Source organism: Haliaeetus albicilla, chromosome 6 (genome assembly GCF_947461875.1).
Source record: "Haliaeetus albicilla chromosome 6, bHalAlb1.1, whole genome shotgun sequence".
In the NCBI taxonomy this organism is placed as follows: domain Eukaryota; kingdom Metazoa; phylum Chordata; class Aves; order Accipitriformes; family Accipitridae; genus Haliaeetus; species Haliaeetus albicilla.
Genome location: NC_091488.1, coordinates 16086601 through 16105657, shown reverse-complemented (window position 1 = coordinate 16105657; position 19057 = coordinate 16086601). Strand labels below are relative to the sequence as shown.

Sequence of the window (19057 nt, the reverse complement as noted above, 5' to 3'; positions counted from 1 at the left end):
TTCAGGCACAGAAAAATCTGTTTTTAACTGGAATACTCTGGACTGTATTTTATTCATTAGTAGATTCTCATACTTTGATTGAGATCATGCAAGTCTCTTAAGCAGAAGGCTGGAAAGCTTTTCTCTGAATAGATCATTTGGATGGTAAGGATGTGGCCTGGGACAATATTCTTACCTTTTTGAAATCAGAAGTGTTTGGAAGCTTAAAGTTCAGATTTTGGCGCAAAATCTTCAACTAGTTGCATGCATAAATACCACGACATTTACAAGAAGACAACAAAATATTTTAATTTAAATATGCCCCATACTATACAACTGTATAAAATACCAACTAAGCATTCATTTAAACATTAAAAAAAAAACAAACCCCAAACAAAAAACAACAGAAAAAGCAAGCAGCACACTGTAGTAATGATAACAGCAGGTGGCACAAGCCAGGATATACAACCAGGAACTCGGGCAAGTTACTGTCTCACAACCTTTGCTTCCAATTACCATCAGAAGGGGAAACACACTGTAACCATCCCAAGACTTCCACAGTTTCTAGTGCCCACCTTATTAGGCAGACATCAGTGTACTAAAATGATGAAAACCATATTAGTATTTAACATTCTGTTCTTCTTAACTGAAAGGCAGCACTACTTGCTTAGGATTGCTAGGAAACAGAACAGCAGCTGCCTGGGTTTCTAATGCAAAACTAATGCTTTGATTGGTAATCATGAAAAGATGGAAAAAGGACAGAACAGGAATTATTCCAACAAATTTTAAATTGAATGAAGTTAAACACCAAGTCCAGCAGTAATTTGAGAAACATGGAAAAAATCTTGGAAAGGCTTAAAGGCAGTTGTGGCAAATCTACAAAGTTTCTTTCCATTTTACTTATTTGTGTGTTAATAAGCAGTACATGTATCCAGCTGATTATTACACCTAAGTAACACAAAATAACCTTATGCACCCCCATGTCAATAAAACAGGGCTCCAGCTATACATGGCATTAGCTCTCCTTAACACTGTTAAGATGGAGAGAGTGCCACTTGAGTTAGGTTCAAGACAGACACCAAGTACCAGTGTTTGTTTCAGTTTACAGGGTATATCAATCAGAACAAGACCATAACTGCAAATATTACTGAAGTTCAATATATTCCTGCTCTCTGTGGTCACAGGATAGCAATTTTTATTTTGCCTAGTATAATGACAGGCCTTCAATAACACCGCATTTACACTGCACCACAGCTTGGAATGGCTTCATTATACATCTTACTTTTTTTTTTTTTACTATATATCTATCATTTATTTAAAAAACAACGTGTGAACCTGGGCATTTAAGTCAATGTTTGCTTCAAATGGCACAGAATGGATTTCTGTATATGAACTCCAGCTACAAAACTCATTCTCAGACCAACTGTGGCAAAAGAAAACCAGAGAACCATGCTTTGATTTCTAAAAACATATTGAGAAGCTTCAAACATCCCACTTCTAAAACTGTAAGTGATAATCTTCCCACAGATATCAGTTAGTATCTTTTAAAAAAAATACTGAAACCTATTTCAAAGTGAGGATCTCCATTTTAAAAAACAAGTAATAAAATACACTTCTGTCATCTTTCTTCCTCTAAACTTTTCTGTGATGAGCTACTGTCTTTAAACACTAACATATAAAACACCCTAAAGCTTCTCCCACATACACCCATTACTTAAGTACGTATCGTTACTTGGCGTTAAGCATTTCTAAATACCAGCTTATTTCGGAAGCAAAGCTGAGAAAGTTTATACTTATGAGCATACAAAGCCAGTAGAAAAAGATACAAGTGTGCAGCTTGTAGAACAGTTCACATCAGGAATGAATGAGGAAAAGGCACTCCATCTCTCTTCGCTGTTCTACACACTCTGTGCAATTTTTCAATCACTGTTAAACCTTTGCTCCAACAATGCAGATTCACATACTGAGTAGAGTTCATGTCTCTCCATTACCATTTTTTTCACTGAAAAATTACATTGCTGTGAATATGCAACATTAGCTTTATTTATACATTTAAGAGTACTTTTTTCCAAATGAGAAAGTCAAAGCTACTGAACAAATGTTATTGACGATATAACTTAGTTAAACTTAAATAATTTAAAATCAACTTATTTAAACAACTTTCCTATTGCACATTTTTCCATTACTTTGCCAGATAAAACCCTATATAGGCATTTAAAAGGTTAAAATTTTAAAAGCACAAGTTACATAGCACCAAAATAAGGTGCCGAAGAAATTGTATGCCTGCTGGAAAATGAGTGCCAATAAAAACAAATATAAATATATATGTATATACACATCTAGTAGTAAGTCTGGGATGCTGAGATAATAAATACTTTAAACAATTTCCCGGATTTCCAGAAAATGTGAGAAACTATAGAAAATAATGCAAAGTTACTTCAGAAGACCAAGAATCCACATGCACAAAATCTATTGTAAGAAAAAGGTTTACAATTCTCATACTTTAATCTTTTAAAACCACCTCTGTTATCACTATGTATTCCACACAATGACTAGCCTATTAGTTTGAGGATTTATGTGAGTCAGAACAAAGAAAGCTTCCCCCAGTTGCTTTATAATGGAACAGCCTACAGTACCCCCCAAAAAAATAAACCTAGTTTGTCCTGTTAAGTCTCAAAATGTTTTCTTCTGCCTATCTTTTGTTCCCAGTGATCTGGGAATACACTCATGACATCCATCAACCTGCAGCATCAAAAATAAGGATGGAACTTCCTACATTTTTTCTGAGCAAACTTATATTGGAATTTCTCCTAGTATAACTGCTGCTGTTGCCACCAGACCTGTGACCTGCTATTTCCACAGTAAATGTTTCCCTTGCATATGTTTACTTATAACCCTTGGAAAAACAACAGTAGTTCAACTTAAATGGGTAGGAGTATAATCTGGCCTCCTCGTCTGAATAATTTTTGGTTTGGGTTTCTTTGTTTCTTCTTCCACATCATTTTCCTGGTCACTCTCACATACGTGGACGACGACACTAGGAGTAGTGTCAGTTGCAGCATGTAGCTCATACTTTTCTCCTGAAAGTTAAAATATTAGCAAACTGGTTAAAGAGGATCCATTCTGTAGAAAAGTATGAAAGAAATTACTAAAAATACGGGAATACATAAAAATGTGTAAGTAATACACTGATGATGAAAGCCTGATGCTACAATGCATTAGATGGTGCAGGCAGGTGCATTGCCAACAGTCACGTTTACCATCCAGAAGTATTTAGGTTCTGTTTCAAAGCAACATAGCTCAGCCGCTCTCTTAAAAGCAAGTTTACGTGAATTACCCTAAGCATTCAAGAAAGCATTTTACATGAGCAGCCATAAGTCTTCTTGGTGGGTATTTGTCATTTTAAAGTGTACAAGATCATCTATCCACTGTACCGCAAACCCACAGGATCTTCCTTCCCCCCAAAAGCTTTCGGTGTTTAAAAAGCTGGATGCAGTTCCTCCCACCTCACACAGAGGTGCTCTAACACCGTTCTGGCATTCTGTGGAACACCAGAACTAGGCAGCAGGCTTCACGCTTATGTAACGTGAAACACTCGGATATAATACAGCCAGGGTGTAGAAGTGCTATGATACAAATTTTGTTGACCACTGATCTGAAATCTGTTTTTTTCCATAATATAAAGAAATGCTTTTAAATCTAACCAGGTGTTTAAAATTTTCAATCTTACATTAGATCAGAGAAAGGGCAAACTATTTCTTTTCACCACTTCCCTAATCAGCTCCCCTTTATTCTTTTTCTTGTTACTTTATACTCATTACCTCTCAGTGGAGAGAACAGTCTCCATTAAGACCACATCAGCTGTTCAAAAGAGCTAACACCTGTGGCAAGCAGCACACTCCAGTGTGCCAAGGCTCTGAAGTGGTCTCTGCTCTGTTTCCCCAAGAACTTTAGGAAGGGGAACTGGCACAAAGAGCAGTTCCACAGAGGAAAAGGCTCTTGCTTCCACGTTTTCAGAAACACACAAGTCATTGTGCTAGAGTAACCCTTGCTTGCTCCTTGGTACCAAATCATTAATTAACTCTATGTTCCAATGAACATCACAGTCAAGAGGCAGAACTTTGTAGGGCTCAATATTCACAATATATATGAAAAAAATCTCATGGGAAGAGGGATCACAGATCTGCCAAGGAGCTTACTGCAGGGCATCTCAATAACAGAACTTTCACGGTAAAAAGGACCAACTTCTACTGCTTAGTAGGCCCTTAAGTATTTCTTTTAAGGCCTACAGGTTTCTTTCTGGTATTGCTAAAACTTAAAAGGAAAGCTTGTATTAAAGAAAGCAGCACCCATGGTGCAAGCTCTGATCTTTCATAAAATCAGTAAGCTGTAATGTTATTTATTTATTCATTCCGCATGTTTCATCAAAAGCAACTTTTATTCTGACAAGCACAGTCTTATGGGACTTCTGTTTCAAAAACTGATTTCAGGAAAATAAAATCTTTGATAAAAAACATTTAGTATGTCAGCAGTATTCTTGATGGATGTTTTAAAGACCGACATGCAGCTCATCTGCTTAGTTTACATATTTCTGGATAAACAAATGATTTTTGGCAGCATTTTATACCTCCACTTCTAACTGCAATATCTTTCCTATAAATTTTTCTTGCCATTATAATTCACACACCATTTAAAAGACAGTATTTATTAAAAACTGGCAATAATCTAGCCCAATTTTTATGCCAGCAGAAGCATAGATTTTTGTCCCTCCACAAACTGCAAAGGGCTGAATTTCAGAGGTAAGAAGAATTCCCTAGTGGTTTGTGAGATGCATGTTATTTTCACTGGAATCTTTAGATATCACCAGCATACAGTCAACCATTAACTACTACAGAGAAAGCTGATGCATGAGGAGCTAGAAGTTCTGCCCTACCCTCTTCTCCACCCCTTACTACTGACATAGTAAAGACATATTCTCTAAGTCTGTATGTAAACAGGTACATAAAAATACTACAGTAAAATGATTCAAACTGCAGTTTTTATTCTCTTTGATACTGCTACCAAATGTGGCCATTTTTTCTCTCCATTGCAGCAGATGAAAATTGGAAGGAGCAAGGATTGGCAGAAACTTCTCCCTATTAACTCCAAAAGAAAATTAGGTTGATAGTGACTGTTTCCCTCCTACAGATAGTACTGTCTCAGATGCAGAGGTAATTCTAGCACAGAGCTACACAGCTGTTAACTGGTTCATTGTCTTAGTCTGAAACTGGACTTCTCCATCCCTTCAAAAGGTATGTAACTACACAATTGCCTATTCATTTTTAGGAAACGCTTCTTGAAAATTCTGATGAACAAGCTAACGTATTATTGAAGCAGAATTCGTGCTCTCTGCAAATCACAAAAGAGACCACATTGTGGAGGTCTGGGCCCTACAAGTGATCCTGTGGAATTACTACATATGTAAGAAACTACTGTTTACTAATATTTTTTCTGATATTACAAATTTAATTGGTAGATAGTAATTCATTTGAAAAGTTCTAGAAATTCAGAAAGTTTAAAGGGTGTTTTATTGAACCAAAATTCTAGTGTTTCTACTCCTTCTTACCTGGTCCTAACTTGGAGATAGCGTATAAAAGGTCATAGTTAATAACTGGAGTAGCATCTTCTACTTGCTTCCAATCAACAGGTGGAGAGGCAGGAGGTGAAATCAAAAACTGTTTGTCTGGATTTGGTGGTGCCAAATGTGAGCTTCCAATGTGCAAAGTCTGAAAAAAGCATAAAAGCCAAAGCTGTTTCACTGTTATCAATGAATCCGTCATTCATGAGGAATTTTAAGGTCTGGATAGATGTTATGCTGTAACAGGCACTCAAGGTGGCAGCATGTAACTACATTACTGAAGAGAGCTATATGAAAGATCCAGTATACAAAATACAGACAAGCCACCACATTCATTAACTCTGATGAAACATGCAATGAAGTATGCACATCCGCATCTTCTCATTATGGAGTTTTACAAAAAATTTCACCAGAAAGTATCTGTCCTTAAAATACCGAAGTAGGAGGAAGCTGGATATGGGCTTTAAGGCCTAATGACAAATGGTGTTGAAACTCATTACCACAAGTGAGAGTGGTGAGAATTCTAGAAGGTATATAAATAAACTGGCTCCTTCAGGACTGTCCCTAGGGACATCTGAAACAGACACACATAGATTAATTTTCCCATTAAATTTACGGAGGAAAATACACAGCAGCTACCAAAAAGCACCCAGATTACCAGAACCTGAGAGTTTCACATCTTTAGCAGCAGATGCTAGCCAGCTATAGAGCTGCACTGATGGCGATCTCCAAGTACAAACATGTGCTAAACAAACGATTTGCAGTAGTGAGAGCAGGATCAACAGGTGGAGTCCTGAACATGCAGCTCTACACTTTGGATTCCCTCAGATACTACTTGAGCACGCGTGTGTGTGCGCATGTACTGTTGGCAGCGCACACTTGGCTTCCCCCTCCCCGTTAAGCTATCTTTGACTGTACCGATTACTATCATCTACTCCCTTTCCCCAAGGTTATCAAAACAATACAGAGGGAGACATAAATGCAAGACATACAACAGCCTCCAAGTACTTGTAGCTTTGGAACAATCTGTGATTCCCTAATCAAACTGAAAAAATTAAGTGTTCATTAGCGTGACTGAAGACCTGTGGAAGCTTATCACGAGTAAGTTATGCTCTAGTACCTTGTAAAGGTAATCACAAAAAGACTTACCTGAGCAAAATACAGTTTTATTTCCTTTCCAAGGAACTCTGTCTTGTGCAATTGGATTCTAGCATCTGCTGCAGATAAAGGGTTACTGAAATTTATTCGTACTCTTTTGAAGCTCTTAAAATACTGAAAGGTGATATCTCTGTCGTATGTTCTAAACAGCGATTCAAATTTGGCCTGAAAAGAAAGGACCAGAGAAGAAAGTGAATATGGAACACTACATTTTCTCTAAATACAGAAAGAAATTGCAGTTAGTAGTAGGGGCATACTACCACTTTCGAATATTGATGTATTTATAACAGCTTAGATTTAGTTTTCTTCTTCTCTCTTTTTATCACGAATTTTTCTAACGTATCACTTGTTTTCTCTATACCAGCTTTTTTTTTTTCCATATTAAAAAATAGATTATTGTCATTAATAAGTGTTGGACATGACACTCTGATTTAATGACATAACAGAAATAGTAGTATTGGTAAGATATTGAAAAGAAATGCTTGTCTTACAAAATTAATATCCAAAGGCCTTGAAAAAAGTCTGCCAAGCATGCCTTTGTCTAAGTGTGCAATTTTCAAGGAAGCCAACACAACAGTTTCAAGAGAGGAAAATGAAAAAAGCGTATTTGCAAGGTAAATGTAGTTTTCTTTGGTGACTCAGCATGCATAATAAAGTTCAGGAACAGCTCCTGTTTTAATAGCTGCTACTTTCATTTAGGAAAATGAACATATTATTACTGAACTCTAGTTTAATAGCCTTTTCTATTTCTGGAACCGAATTCTAAAAAGGCTCCCACTATCCTTCCTAAAAAAATCTTAAGTACTAACCATACAGCTCCTGAAGGGCCTTTGACACACTTTCTGTTTTGACTGTGTGGTAAGAGTAGGAACTGGACCAAAACCTCATACCTTCATAGATCTGCAGCTGAGTTACTTTGCTGTCCTGTCTGCATGAAAACACTGAAGCACCTTTACCAACAGCTGGCTATCTCCATTTTGCACTTTGCGTTTGTGCTCCTAGGGCATCTATGCAAACCTGACTTGGCTATTTTTCATATCATTTATATGAAGAGTGCTTCCACTCTTACTTCAGGATGCCAGACCAAAGGAGGAGAAGCTGCCACGCTCTTGCAAAGCATTTCAGGCTCACATTGAGAACACAGTAACCAGTCACAAGCCTTATTCCAGTGATGGCAATAGATAACGCATTCAGATTTCAGATATTTTCCCTTCATAAAAGCTTACTAGAATTTCAGTACAAAGCCAAAATAAACAAGTATGCAAAATCACATTGCCTCATTTTTTTTTTACTGTTACATTTTGAATTAGTAGGAAAAAAAGCAACAAAGACTACATAAGGAGGCAGCAACTACTTCAAAATTTCATCTTCCTTCCTGAAAAGCTCTGCTTCACAAACTCGCCACAGCTGTATACAGAACCATTGTATTTCAAAGATATTTGAAAATATCAGAGCTGTCCTGCTTCTTGCTGAGCCACACTTAAGCTTCTTCAAAATGAGCTCTGAAACAAGACCAGGACCTGGTCAAATACAGGCACACAATGCCGCTATTTGTTAGCCTCCTGTACTCCAGAGAGAGCTGAATGTAACCATGTAAAGTAAGCTAAACCCACGCTAAATTGCATTCTAAAGTTCACATTCATCATTTAAATTCAGAGACTACCTGCAAGATTTGTTCAATATATATAAGTTTTTTTAAAATGTGTGTAATTATAGAGGTCATAAATGTCATGCTAGCAATATGACACTAAATAAAATGTTATTTTTGTCCTTAAGGTATCTTAGCAGTCAACAATTCACTGTATCAGGGCTGGATTACTTACATTATATTAATTCTAATCAGTTAAATATAAATCTGAGAGGACTTCTTATACTGTTAACATTATGCTCTTAACTACAGTGCCAGCCAAAAAAATCCCATGAAAAGTATAAAGTGTACTATAAATTATGTGAATATTACTACCAAAACTATAATGTAAACATTTGCTGAAAACTCATATGCAAGTGAAGAATACACTATAGAGACAGTCAAGTAAATCTGGAGGTAAACTTTTGACAATTTTCAAAAACACATAGCTTAAGATCTAATAATTTCCAAAGTTAGTGTCATTCACATCAAAGCATACTACTGCAGACTTATAAGACCCAAGACCCTTACATCAAACTGAAATTTTCTTCCAAGTCGAAAAGCTATCAAGGCATCCGTATTTTAAACAATTTGAAACACCATCTACATACTTAGTATTCCAGTAGTTCACAGAAATAATACACAAAAGATAAAGCATACCCTTGTTTCTGCTTGATTGAAGACATCGCTATCTGCCACACAGGCAATCAGAGAACTAAAACTGTAGTTAAAATTTCTAAAATGCATTTTGTGCTTCACCAAAGTGGTACTTGCTGTTCCGCAGAAACCAATGACTTTTAAGGAAGCCGCTGGTCCTGCAGGCAGCATTTATAAAGGAAGCAAGTCCAGCCCCTCAAAAAAAAAAAAAAAAAACGGTTTCAGAGCATCCTGTATGTGACAGCGAATTCCTGAACAAAGTCCTGCATGCTTTGAGGCAGTCAGGAACAAAATGTAAGCTGCGACTGGAAAGAGGTGACGTCAGCACATTAGTCAGCTTCCCTATGCTAATTACCAGTGCTCAGGAGGATGGAAAAAACAGCTGAGGTTTGCACAGCAGCTGCTTTATCGAGCCTCTTGCAGCATAGTTTCCACTGGTAGTAATTCCATTCAGCACTCAGACAACATGCTCTTCACTGGAATGGGACAACCCATCTTAAGATGGAAAATGTTACTGCTAAAGGACCAAAGTCTAGAGTAATAGGCTGTAATTAGCCAGGAGGAAAATTTCAAGACTTTGGAACGGAAAACAAATCCCTCAGGTCAATAGCTTTTGGTAATTTTGTGGAAAAAATACATGGACTGAAACTTGGAGATTAGGAGGAATTGATTTGGGAAAATATATTTTCCCCCCATTACAGTGAGAATTCATTTTGAAGCTTTCTTCAAAGCAACTATATGGACTAATTACCATTCTCACTTTATTAAAAACTCATTCCAAGCCTCAAACTGTTGAGGTTTTTTGTTTTGGGATGGTTAGGGGTTGTGGGGTTTTGGAGGTTGGTTGGTTGGTTTGTTTTAACAGGAGCTTCATCACAAATCTGCTGTTAGGGTTTTATGAGACAACCTGAACTACCAGTAGCAGTGATAAGGTATGAAACCCACACTGCTGATATTTTCTGGTTTATTTGTATCCCAGTTTCAGAACATTTCCCAAAAAGTAGCACAGGACACAAGTTTTGGGGTGGGGTTTTGGGGTTGGGTTTTTTTGGTTTTCCTTTTGTGTGGGTTGGTTTATTTTTTTAATCAAGAACCATTTTAAAAAAAATTAACATTTAAAGTAATTCACTAAGTTTAAGATTAAGCTTTTACAAGCTATTTGAAACTCTCCTATGCAGCTTCAGATCAAAATTTATAATGAAGTCAAAATTATAAGTGCATTTATTTCATTTTACTGTAACATGGGGCTATGACAGAAGCATCAAGTTTTATGAAATACTTGCAAACAACAGACAGTCATAAGTTTAAAACCTGATTTCATAAATATTTAATCATATATAACTATTCAAATGAATAGCCTTCTCCGTTTCCATGGGCTCTACTTACTTGCTTAAAGTTAAGGATGCTTACTGTGCCACAGGCTAAAATCCCCATTTAGTAGTCAAACTCTCTGCTACTGCAAAGCTACCTTAGCATAAAAGTTACCTTAGCATGAAAGACTACACAGACCAACTTCCTAGAACCTCTCCTTAGAATCCCTCGCTTAAAAATAAGCTCAGCTCAGGAAAAGAGAAGGTGCTCTGAAGGAAAATTCAACAACTGGTGTAGATGCTGTCAGTGAGATTAAACTCAACTCCAGAAGAAAGTAATAGGTAGCAAGCCTCTTAACATACTGGGTGCCTGAAGGACAGTAAGGAAGAAAAAGTAGCTCCTTTCCTCTCTCGGAGTTCCCAGGATGATGGGATGTGGTGGCTATCCAGCCACTCAACGCTGCCAACATCTGGACCGGACACACATACAGGGAGAACAGGTCTGAGTTCCCAAATTCATGACCTGTAGCCAGAAGCACAGATACTTAAGAAGAGGATTCATAAACAGCCATCATGCCAAGCAGTGAACCACCCGAGCTCACACAGAAAATCATGCCAAGTATGTCTTGAATCCTGCCCTTGCCCTAGAATTAGGTCATCAAGTGTCTTAAAGACTTTGGAAGTGGAAGCACCAAGCATAATTCCACAGACCAGCAGTGAGGATGCTCATCTGGAAAAAATGGCCATGAATCACCTGAGCATAAAAGGAAAACAGGCTTTCCACGCCCTAGGTGAATGTTTAGCTACTGATAAGAAAGTAAAGAAGGTCCCCCCTTTAACCTGCTACTGAGTCAGAGTCATTTGGCATACTCTGAGGCTACTGAGATGACTGCAGCATCTCTGTGGGTGACAGGTGGAAAGAATATTTCTTTTGTAGAGCCTCAAACTGCCTCCTGTGTAGGCCCTGAGCTGCTCAACAGAACGAAGGCTTTGTCAACCTAGCTGCAAACCTTTATATAGCTAAGCATGTCAAAGCTTCCTAGCAGTCCAGTGATTGTACAAGTCTTCAAAAGCCCTATTTTGGACTTCACAGCTTAAAGTAGGACAAGTAAATCCTAGGCACTTGCATCCCTTTGTAACTCGACTTACATTTTTATGCCCAGATCCCATGAAGAGTAAGACATTAAAAATACCTCTGATCGCTATCCTCAAGGCCACCTGCACATTACTGAGGCCCAAGGAAAATGATTTTACAAGTCTTACTACAGCCATCTTTCAAATATAACTTTGTCATCTAAACCAGGACTATAGCCTGCTGTATTACTGTCTTAGCTGTAAACAAACCAACTACTTTTGAGAACATTTAACACCTCACAAAACAATTTTTTCACACAGTGTTCTCCAGATTTAAAATAAACATTGAGTCTTCTACTCATGCACACTAGGTTTTTACTTTGCCTGTTTAGAAACCAGTCCTAGTCTGCTCCATTTTATCATTATCATCGTTATTTTTTGGTAAGGTTGTGTCATCAGTCATTCTTAAAGAAACAATTTGGGCAAAAAAAGACGGTTGCATACTAACACTCCATTCACAACACAGAATAAATGGAGAACTAGTATTCTGGGGAAAAAAATAAATTAAAAAAAAAAATCACTTTGAAGTGGCCCAAAATCCTTACTGCTATGATCTATTAGAACAAAAACGCAGTCTACAATGTCTCAATTAGTGGATTAAATAAACTACCTTGAACTACTAAAAAACAAACCGAAGGACTTACTTTCTCAAAATAAAAAAAAAATCTCACTATCCCTGCTTCATTTAACAAAGTTTTAAGGCAGCAGCATTATGTTGACAGCCCTGAGATGTACTGTAGAAACCAAGAGTCAAAACTACAAAACAACCATTACAAAATCCTGACAGTGTTGCAATGTTTGTTCTGTGGTGTTCAGGTCCTGTAACATTTGTTAACCACACGCTAATGAACTGGCTGGAACAAGAACAGGGCAAGACTATCAGAACTTCTGGATTTGATATTCTGATGCTATCAGAGTGCAGTTTTTCTTCTTCCTTGTCTTCAGAGAGTTTGCCACTGTCTCCTTTTTGAGACTCCCTAGTGACCTACAGAAAAAGAACAAGGGCAGGGAGGTCACCTGCTTAAAGATATAAGCTCTTATCCTGATACCAAATAATGTCTGGTACTAACACAAACTTCTTGAGTGCAGTGGGATGCTGCTGTACTTTGGGCAACAAGAATCAGGGAAACCAAACAGGTAAGAATAGTATGACAACATGGTCAGCCCTGCTTTCTCAGGTTTCACCTTCCCCTTGAAAGGTACAGATTCTGGGGCTCAAGTTTTAAAAGTTGAGTTCTAAAAATTGCAGACAAGATGCTCAATGAAGACCTAAAGCACTCCCTTAACATCAATAGCACCTGACAGATCCGCCACTAGCAGCACTTTCCAGGCAGAGAAATTTAAGAGACCATTTTTTGATTACTTTCGGGGGTGAAAGGAGAAAGGAGTTAAATGAGTATATGGAATAGTGGGAACACAAAATGATTGAATGCCATAAATAGTTCTATAATTTAATATCCACATGCAGTAAAATAGGTAAGGCACAGAAGAGGAAGAAATGAGACCACAGAAGTAGAAAAAAAGGCAAGTCAAAAATGACTGTTCATTGCCGATAACTACATTAGCAAAGCTAACAATCTGAGGAAGAAAATTAACATGTTGGTAATTCTGTAATCGAATAAAATGATCACCTAATGAGCTATAAATCAGAACAATATAGTCCATTTTTTTCTCTCATCCCTGGCAGACTTTTAAAATTGCCCTGGGAGGGTGCTCTTTGTGTAATCCCTGTACTCCCGCTATATATACTTGCTGATGGTTTGCTATCAACATATAGTCTCTATTCCTGTCTTCATGTTAATTATCTTGCCTTAGCCCTTACTTACGACAGGGATAAACATCTGCGAAGTTATCTAGAACGAATAATCATACTTACTGGTTTCATTTTCCTAGTGGTTGGGAAAGGAGAGGGAAGGGCAGCAGTAAAGTCTAAACAGCTTCCACAGCTACCCATGCATGTCTAGGGTCAGTAAGCTCTGCTCTGTGTGCACTAGCACACGCCTGAATTCAGATGACATTCTAACCTGCACTGTTCGTCAGCACAGGAGCAGGGGTGCTATGCATCTGCAGGGGACAGGCATGCTGAAGGAGAGAATGGGAAAAGCTAATAAATGTTCCTTTCTAGAACTTAACACTAATCTAGAGTGTGGCTTCATCACACATTCAGGTATAAACAAAAAATCCCCAGAACTCAGACCCACTGAAAAAGTAAGCAAATTAACATATGAAGGGCTAATGAGCGTGTCCTTGATGGTGTATTTTTCTCTACTGCCTTTAAGGGTGCTCTGCAAAGTAACACTGCCATCAGGAAACAGTAACATTCTCCATCATTGGCAAACCTTCTTTTCCCTGCCCTTGGGATTCAAGAAGTGGTTTTTTATGTGGAGGTTTGTTTTGTGGTGTTTGTTTCGAAACTTACTTGATGAGCAAAAGAAGTCACATCAATGCCGGCTGGCTCAACCAAAGAGCCAGGAATGAGGGCAATGAGTTAAGTCACTTGCCTTAAAATGTCTGCACAGTTCTTAGAATCATTTTACTAGCCCAAAGTGAATCAACACCCCTTCCCTCTCCCCCACCAAAAAAAATCCCCCCAAAACAAACATGACTGAAAGGAAACCTGCACATGATTTCTTTCTGCAAGTCTGACAGGATTTGTTCTAAAGTAAAATTAACTGGCAGATCAATCATACTTAAGTATACTTTTGTCCTCAAAACCCTTACAATAGCCTGAGCATTGAGAGACTGGCAACCTCGATGTCTAATCCAGAACACTGGAACAGCTATACACCTACTCATGCAGTCAAGTGGTAACACAGCCCTTAACTCAGTCGTACAAATTTCTCCATGCCAGGCAAACCCAGATCAGAAACACAGGGAGAAGGGAGTCAGAATTATCATACAACTGAAAATGTTAATGGCCAGTTTCTTCTGCTTTGTGGTTATGAAAAACTTTAAGTTTTTCAAAGTTGCGTACTCGTTGATTTTATATTCTACGCATTCATCAGATCATCAGAAAGATACTACAAGTGAAATAAGTATATACCCTGAGTTAGTACATCAGCAGAGAAATAATCTGCAACAAAACACTTTTAACAAGCAGAAAAAGAATCTTTAGTATTACGGAATAAACTGCACAGATAGTAGCTACAAATTATTTACAGTAAAGAAATCACAGAGCACAGCAATACAAGTACACAAACTCGTTTTCCGAATTACACAGAGCTACGTGCAGTGTATTAAGTAAAGGTAACACCCACACAATGACAAAATGGAAAAAAGGGCATGAAGCATGGAGTTAAGACTGTCATCATCAGCTCCTCTCATTAACTTTGTTTATAAGGTAGAACAGCAAACACATGACCATTCACTATTTCATACGCTTACAAGTATTTTAGTCACTGAATTTCCAGTCATAAAAATAGAGACAAAAATTTGTGCAGTTTTAACAAAATTTAAGCATCTGATTCCACATAATAGGGTACACAAAAGAAAAGCCTGTCTGTACTACATCAAGTTACGTCACTACTATATAGAAGCACCATTTGAAAAAAGTATTCAATGGCTATAAAACTCTGAACTATTGGACAATATTTTCATATCTAAAAAGCAACTTTTCAGAAATAAAGCTTGAATACTTGTCAGCAATATTTATCAGAGCACTAGTTGAGCACAATTATCACTAGCATACTTTGTATGTTAGCATAGATACTTATGGTGGATAGACACAGCTACACACAGTTGACCATAAAAATTAAAGGCCATGTATCTAGGGTGCAGTGCCACCTCTCGTTTAGACTTTTAGCTGTTCCAGGAAAACCTTATCCTCTTTCAAACAGAAAACTGAGCAGGAGTGGCCATTTTCTAAGATTTTAGGCAAAACATGTCAAAGCAAGCAGAAAAGCTATGAAGATTTTGCACCTTTACTAAGACGATATACATGCTTAAGACGCAAGGGGTGCTTGACTCAAATACCTTTATATAACTAAAATTATAAAAGGATAAATGCCAATCAAAACAAGTTTTTCAAAAAACTCTACCTATTTCTCCTGTATTTATTTCTGTTTAAATTCATTAACTGATTCACTTTAATTACAAAATTATCTACAGGTAATGTATTTACAGGAGAGAGAGCACATACTGAAACACCAACTCTTTTTGCAGTAATTGGGTAGGGGCCTGAAAAAGGGAAGGATAAAGTTCTTGCAAGGCCAATCATAAATGTTTCCCTCACCCCCACCACAGGGAGAGAATTTCGTTTCAAGTAATCAAAAGAAACTTCAACAAGATGCTTCTTAAAAGTATAGGAGAATACCTGAAAAAGACTGTCCAGCAATATTATAGTTCGATCCATTACAGGGGGGGGGGGGGGTGGGAAGCTGCAAGGAAAAAAAAAAAAAAAAGAAAAAAAACCCCAGAAAATAAAAAGCCAAAGACCAAGATGATGATCTTTAACCAAGACAAATACAAACAAGTTCATTCCCATGGCCAGATGCAGTTGCAGTGTTGATTATTTCTTTCTATTTAAGGCAGAAAGGGGAAAGAAAAGGTGGTGGGGACAATAGTACAGTCCGTAACTCATCCCAGAAGCAGTGCACATGCCACACTGGAAAAGGCGAACTATGGAAAGGGAAGGGCAGGAAATCCTTAAACAACTCTTCTCTTCTAACTTAAACTTGTTGAAGGCTTCTATAAATATAGGTATCTATATAAATCCTTTCCTCAGAGTGGCGATTAAAAAAGTGGAAAGACAGGAAAATTCTCCAAAGATCATCTATATTTATTATGAACTAAAAAAGAACAAGGGCTTTTAAACCAAAATGTGTTAATAGGCCATTTTTGCATACTATAGAAAAAGCATCTGTAAACTATTTACAGCAGAATTGAAGGAAGTTCTTTGTTTAAAAAAAAAGTTCCCGCACCCCCCAAGATAGAAAGTAGTATCTCATAAGCACTGTGTAACTATGAAGTAAAGGAAGCATGAGGTATTCTTCCTACCACTGTAACGAGGAAAAATCATCAGCCATGTGACCTTTTCAAGGTTATTTATTTGAATACCAGTATGGGAAAAAAAATAATCTAGACAGTAATTATCAGATAGGTGGATTTGCAAGATGAAATAATTTAAGAAAGAAAGAAAAGACATGATATACACATCAGCTACTAAAACAAAAACGGCCCTTCGGATAATTATTTCTTGAGCAAGGGGGCACCTTCTGAAGATGAACACTTTGTTTTGTAAAGAGGGAACAGCTGTAAAGTTATTTATAAGTTAGATTCAGCAGAGGGAGAGGTCCAGGGGATAGGGCACATACTTTGATTTGGATTCATGCATTCTTAAAGCACGTCATACATATTCTGACACTTACCACAGCTGGAGCGCTGCACTCTGATGCTGCCTCTGCACATCGCCCATGCTTTAGGGTGAGCTAATGGGCATTGAGGAAATGTTGGTGCTGGGCTTGTACACTGGTATCTAAAAGATACCATGTTTTAAGACTGAACAGGGACCAAATTTCAGAGAAATGGGCCTTTAGTGTTAACCTAGATATATTTAAACGTTGACAGTGGCATAAGTAGAACCATCTTCAGCAGCTGAAACAAGAAGTGGTGAGGAATGGAATTTCTTGCATAAAGACAATCACTTCGCGACAGCTTACAAGAACAGATGTAGAGCGAAAGACACAGAAACCAAGTTCCCCAAATCTCTCTCGTGGTAAGAGGGAAGAACACCCCAGTAAGTGATCCAGCAGTGTGTCACAATCCAGTCCCACAACTCAGAGTATTTTATTCAAACCCTATCAAATTGAAGCCAGTGTGGTCAAAGCTCCCCAATATCCAGGTGTTCCAGTAGCAAGCACACACTTTCAAAATTCCTGCTTTCCACCCTGGAGCTAGATGCAGCATCCACAACATAAATGAAAAGCACTAACAGAACACTGAACCTAAATTTGGTTTACAATTTAAAAAACCTAAGCCAGTAAGCTGTGATCTGTTTTGATACATACATGTATAAGTACAGTGATGAAGACAATACATTTTACAAAACAGGTTTAGTTTTTAAGAACTAAATTTTGACATGATTGGACAGGGTTATGATCCAGATTCATATATTAAAGACTATGTCTTCTAAATATATGTACACATGTTTTATAACATGTTTGTTAGAGTAAAAGCTTGATGTCAGCATCCTAGTCTTTTAAATATTGCTTGAGGAAAACAAATATGTCTGGCGCTCTGGCTTTATGAAACACACACTGATCATCACAGCAAGGCTAAAAGGCAAGTGGCATTTTTGGTTCAATATGCTTCCATATCCACTGAAACTTTTCTGAAAAGACCAAAAAAAGTCAAGATATTTTTATCTCACTTTGTACATTCTAGATAATGAAGGAGATAATGATAAAAGGTCAGTACAGAGGAGAAAAAGCAAAAGGAATGAATCTGTGTCAGCTTATCTTTATTCCCTACTCAACACCTAAATCAAGGGTTACCATTATACAGCATGAGTCTTTGCATGTTAAAGGTTCAGATAAACCAGTTCAAGAAGCCTAACTACCTTTTCTTTGAGCAACCAAGGTTTTGTTTGAAAATCTGTTCTGAAACAGTCAGATAGTATTTTAGTGGTTTCCAGACCTATGGCCAAGGATCTCTGATGGGTATTTTGGATCAACTGGTTAGACAAGGAGTTCCAAAGTTCTTTCATGTAACAAAACTCTGAAGCCAGCTGTCATTTCTACTGATGATTTTGGAGGCTGCTAGGAGCACACCAACAACCTGTGTTTTGGTATGACTTGCACCATTACCTCTACTCTTCGATTCCACAGAGTGCATTGCAATATGACATCTATAACATGTTAAGCAAAAATTTCAGAACAAGTAAGTGACATCTGATGGTGGAAACCCAGTCATTCCTATCTGACTGTACTCAAAGAGAACCAGAGCTTTTGAGCTGCAGTTAATCTTCCATGATCACATTTGGGAAACCAAATCAGTTCACCACAGCTAGTTAAACAAAACAGTAATAAGTAGGGAAGGATAAAGCAGGGTTCACTCCTCAGTTCCACCTGTATTTTCCTATTGGAAGGTCTTGAAATTCTGTGATCTGGAGTTTCTCCAGAACAGATGCACACTCCTCAAGGATAATGAAAGTTAAAAAAGGCAGCTTGGGCCATCACTGCAATAAATACTTTACTTACTCCCGCAACATAACAGCAAGGTGCTACCTTTATTCAAACCAGTAGTCTTGGTGGTCCCTCCTCCCAGAAGCTGTTTCTCAACATTACTCTGGTAGACTTTTGAGAATTTGGGTATAGTCTTACACCCAAAGATAATACACAGGTGTCATTCTGTGGACTACTCCCCCTCACAGATGGAGTACAGCTGATTGGAATCTTCAAGAGCTATTATTACTCTTTGATGACATTTGCTGAAGTAGCATACTGGCTTGCCTTACACTCTGATTACTCTACAGCAACTTTGGAGCACTTTCTTTTGAATAAAAAAATTCTGGAGAATGGTTTGAAACAGTCAATCAGTCTTTCCTCATGGGAGCTCCAAAACCTGTGAGACAATTTT

General features: G+C 37.7%; 1 protein-coding gene across 2 annotated transcripts in view; it reads right to left on the bottom strand.

The window, feature by feature from the left end:
* Positions 1-262: 262 nt before the first annotated feature.
* The window catches only part of RCAN1 (regulator of calcineurin 1), a 41843-nt gene continuing 23048 nt past the window's right edge, over positions 263-19057 (bottom strand). Inside the window, exons 1-4 of one of the 2 annotated variants that reach the window (XM_009913770.2) lie at positions 9042-9294; positions 6746-6919; positions 5585-5744; positions 263-3059 (exon numbers count right to left, since the gene is read on the bottom strand). In XM_009913770.2, the coding sequence (XP_009912072.1) occupies positions 2896-3059; positions 5585-5744; positions 6746-6919; positions 9042-9209 (666 nt within the window). In that variant the 5' untranslated portion in view covers positions 9210-9294 and the 3' untranslated portion in view covers positions 263-2895. Of the gene's footprint in view, positions 3060-5584; positions 5745-6745; positions 6920-9041; positions 9295-19057 lie in introns of those variants that run through there. The other variant, XM_069785165.1, reaches the window with a different exon arrangement.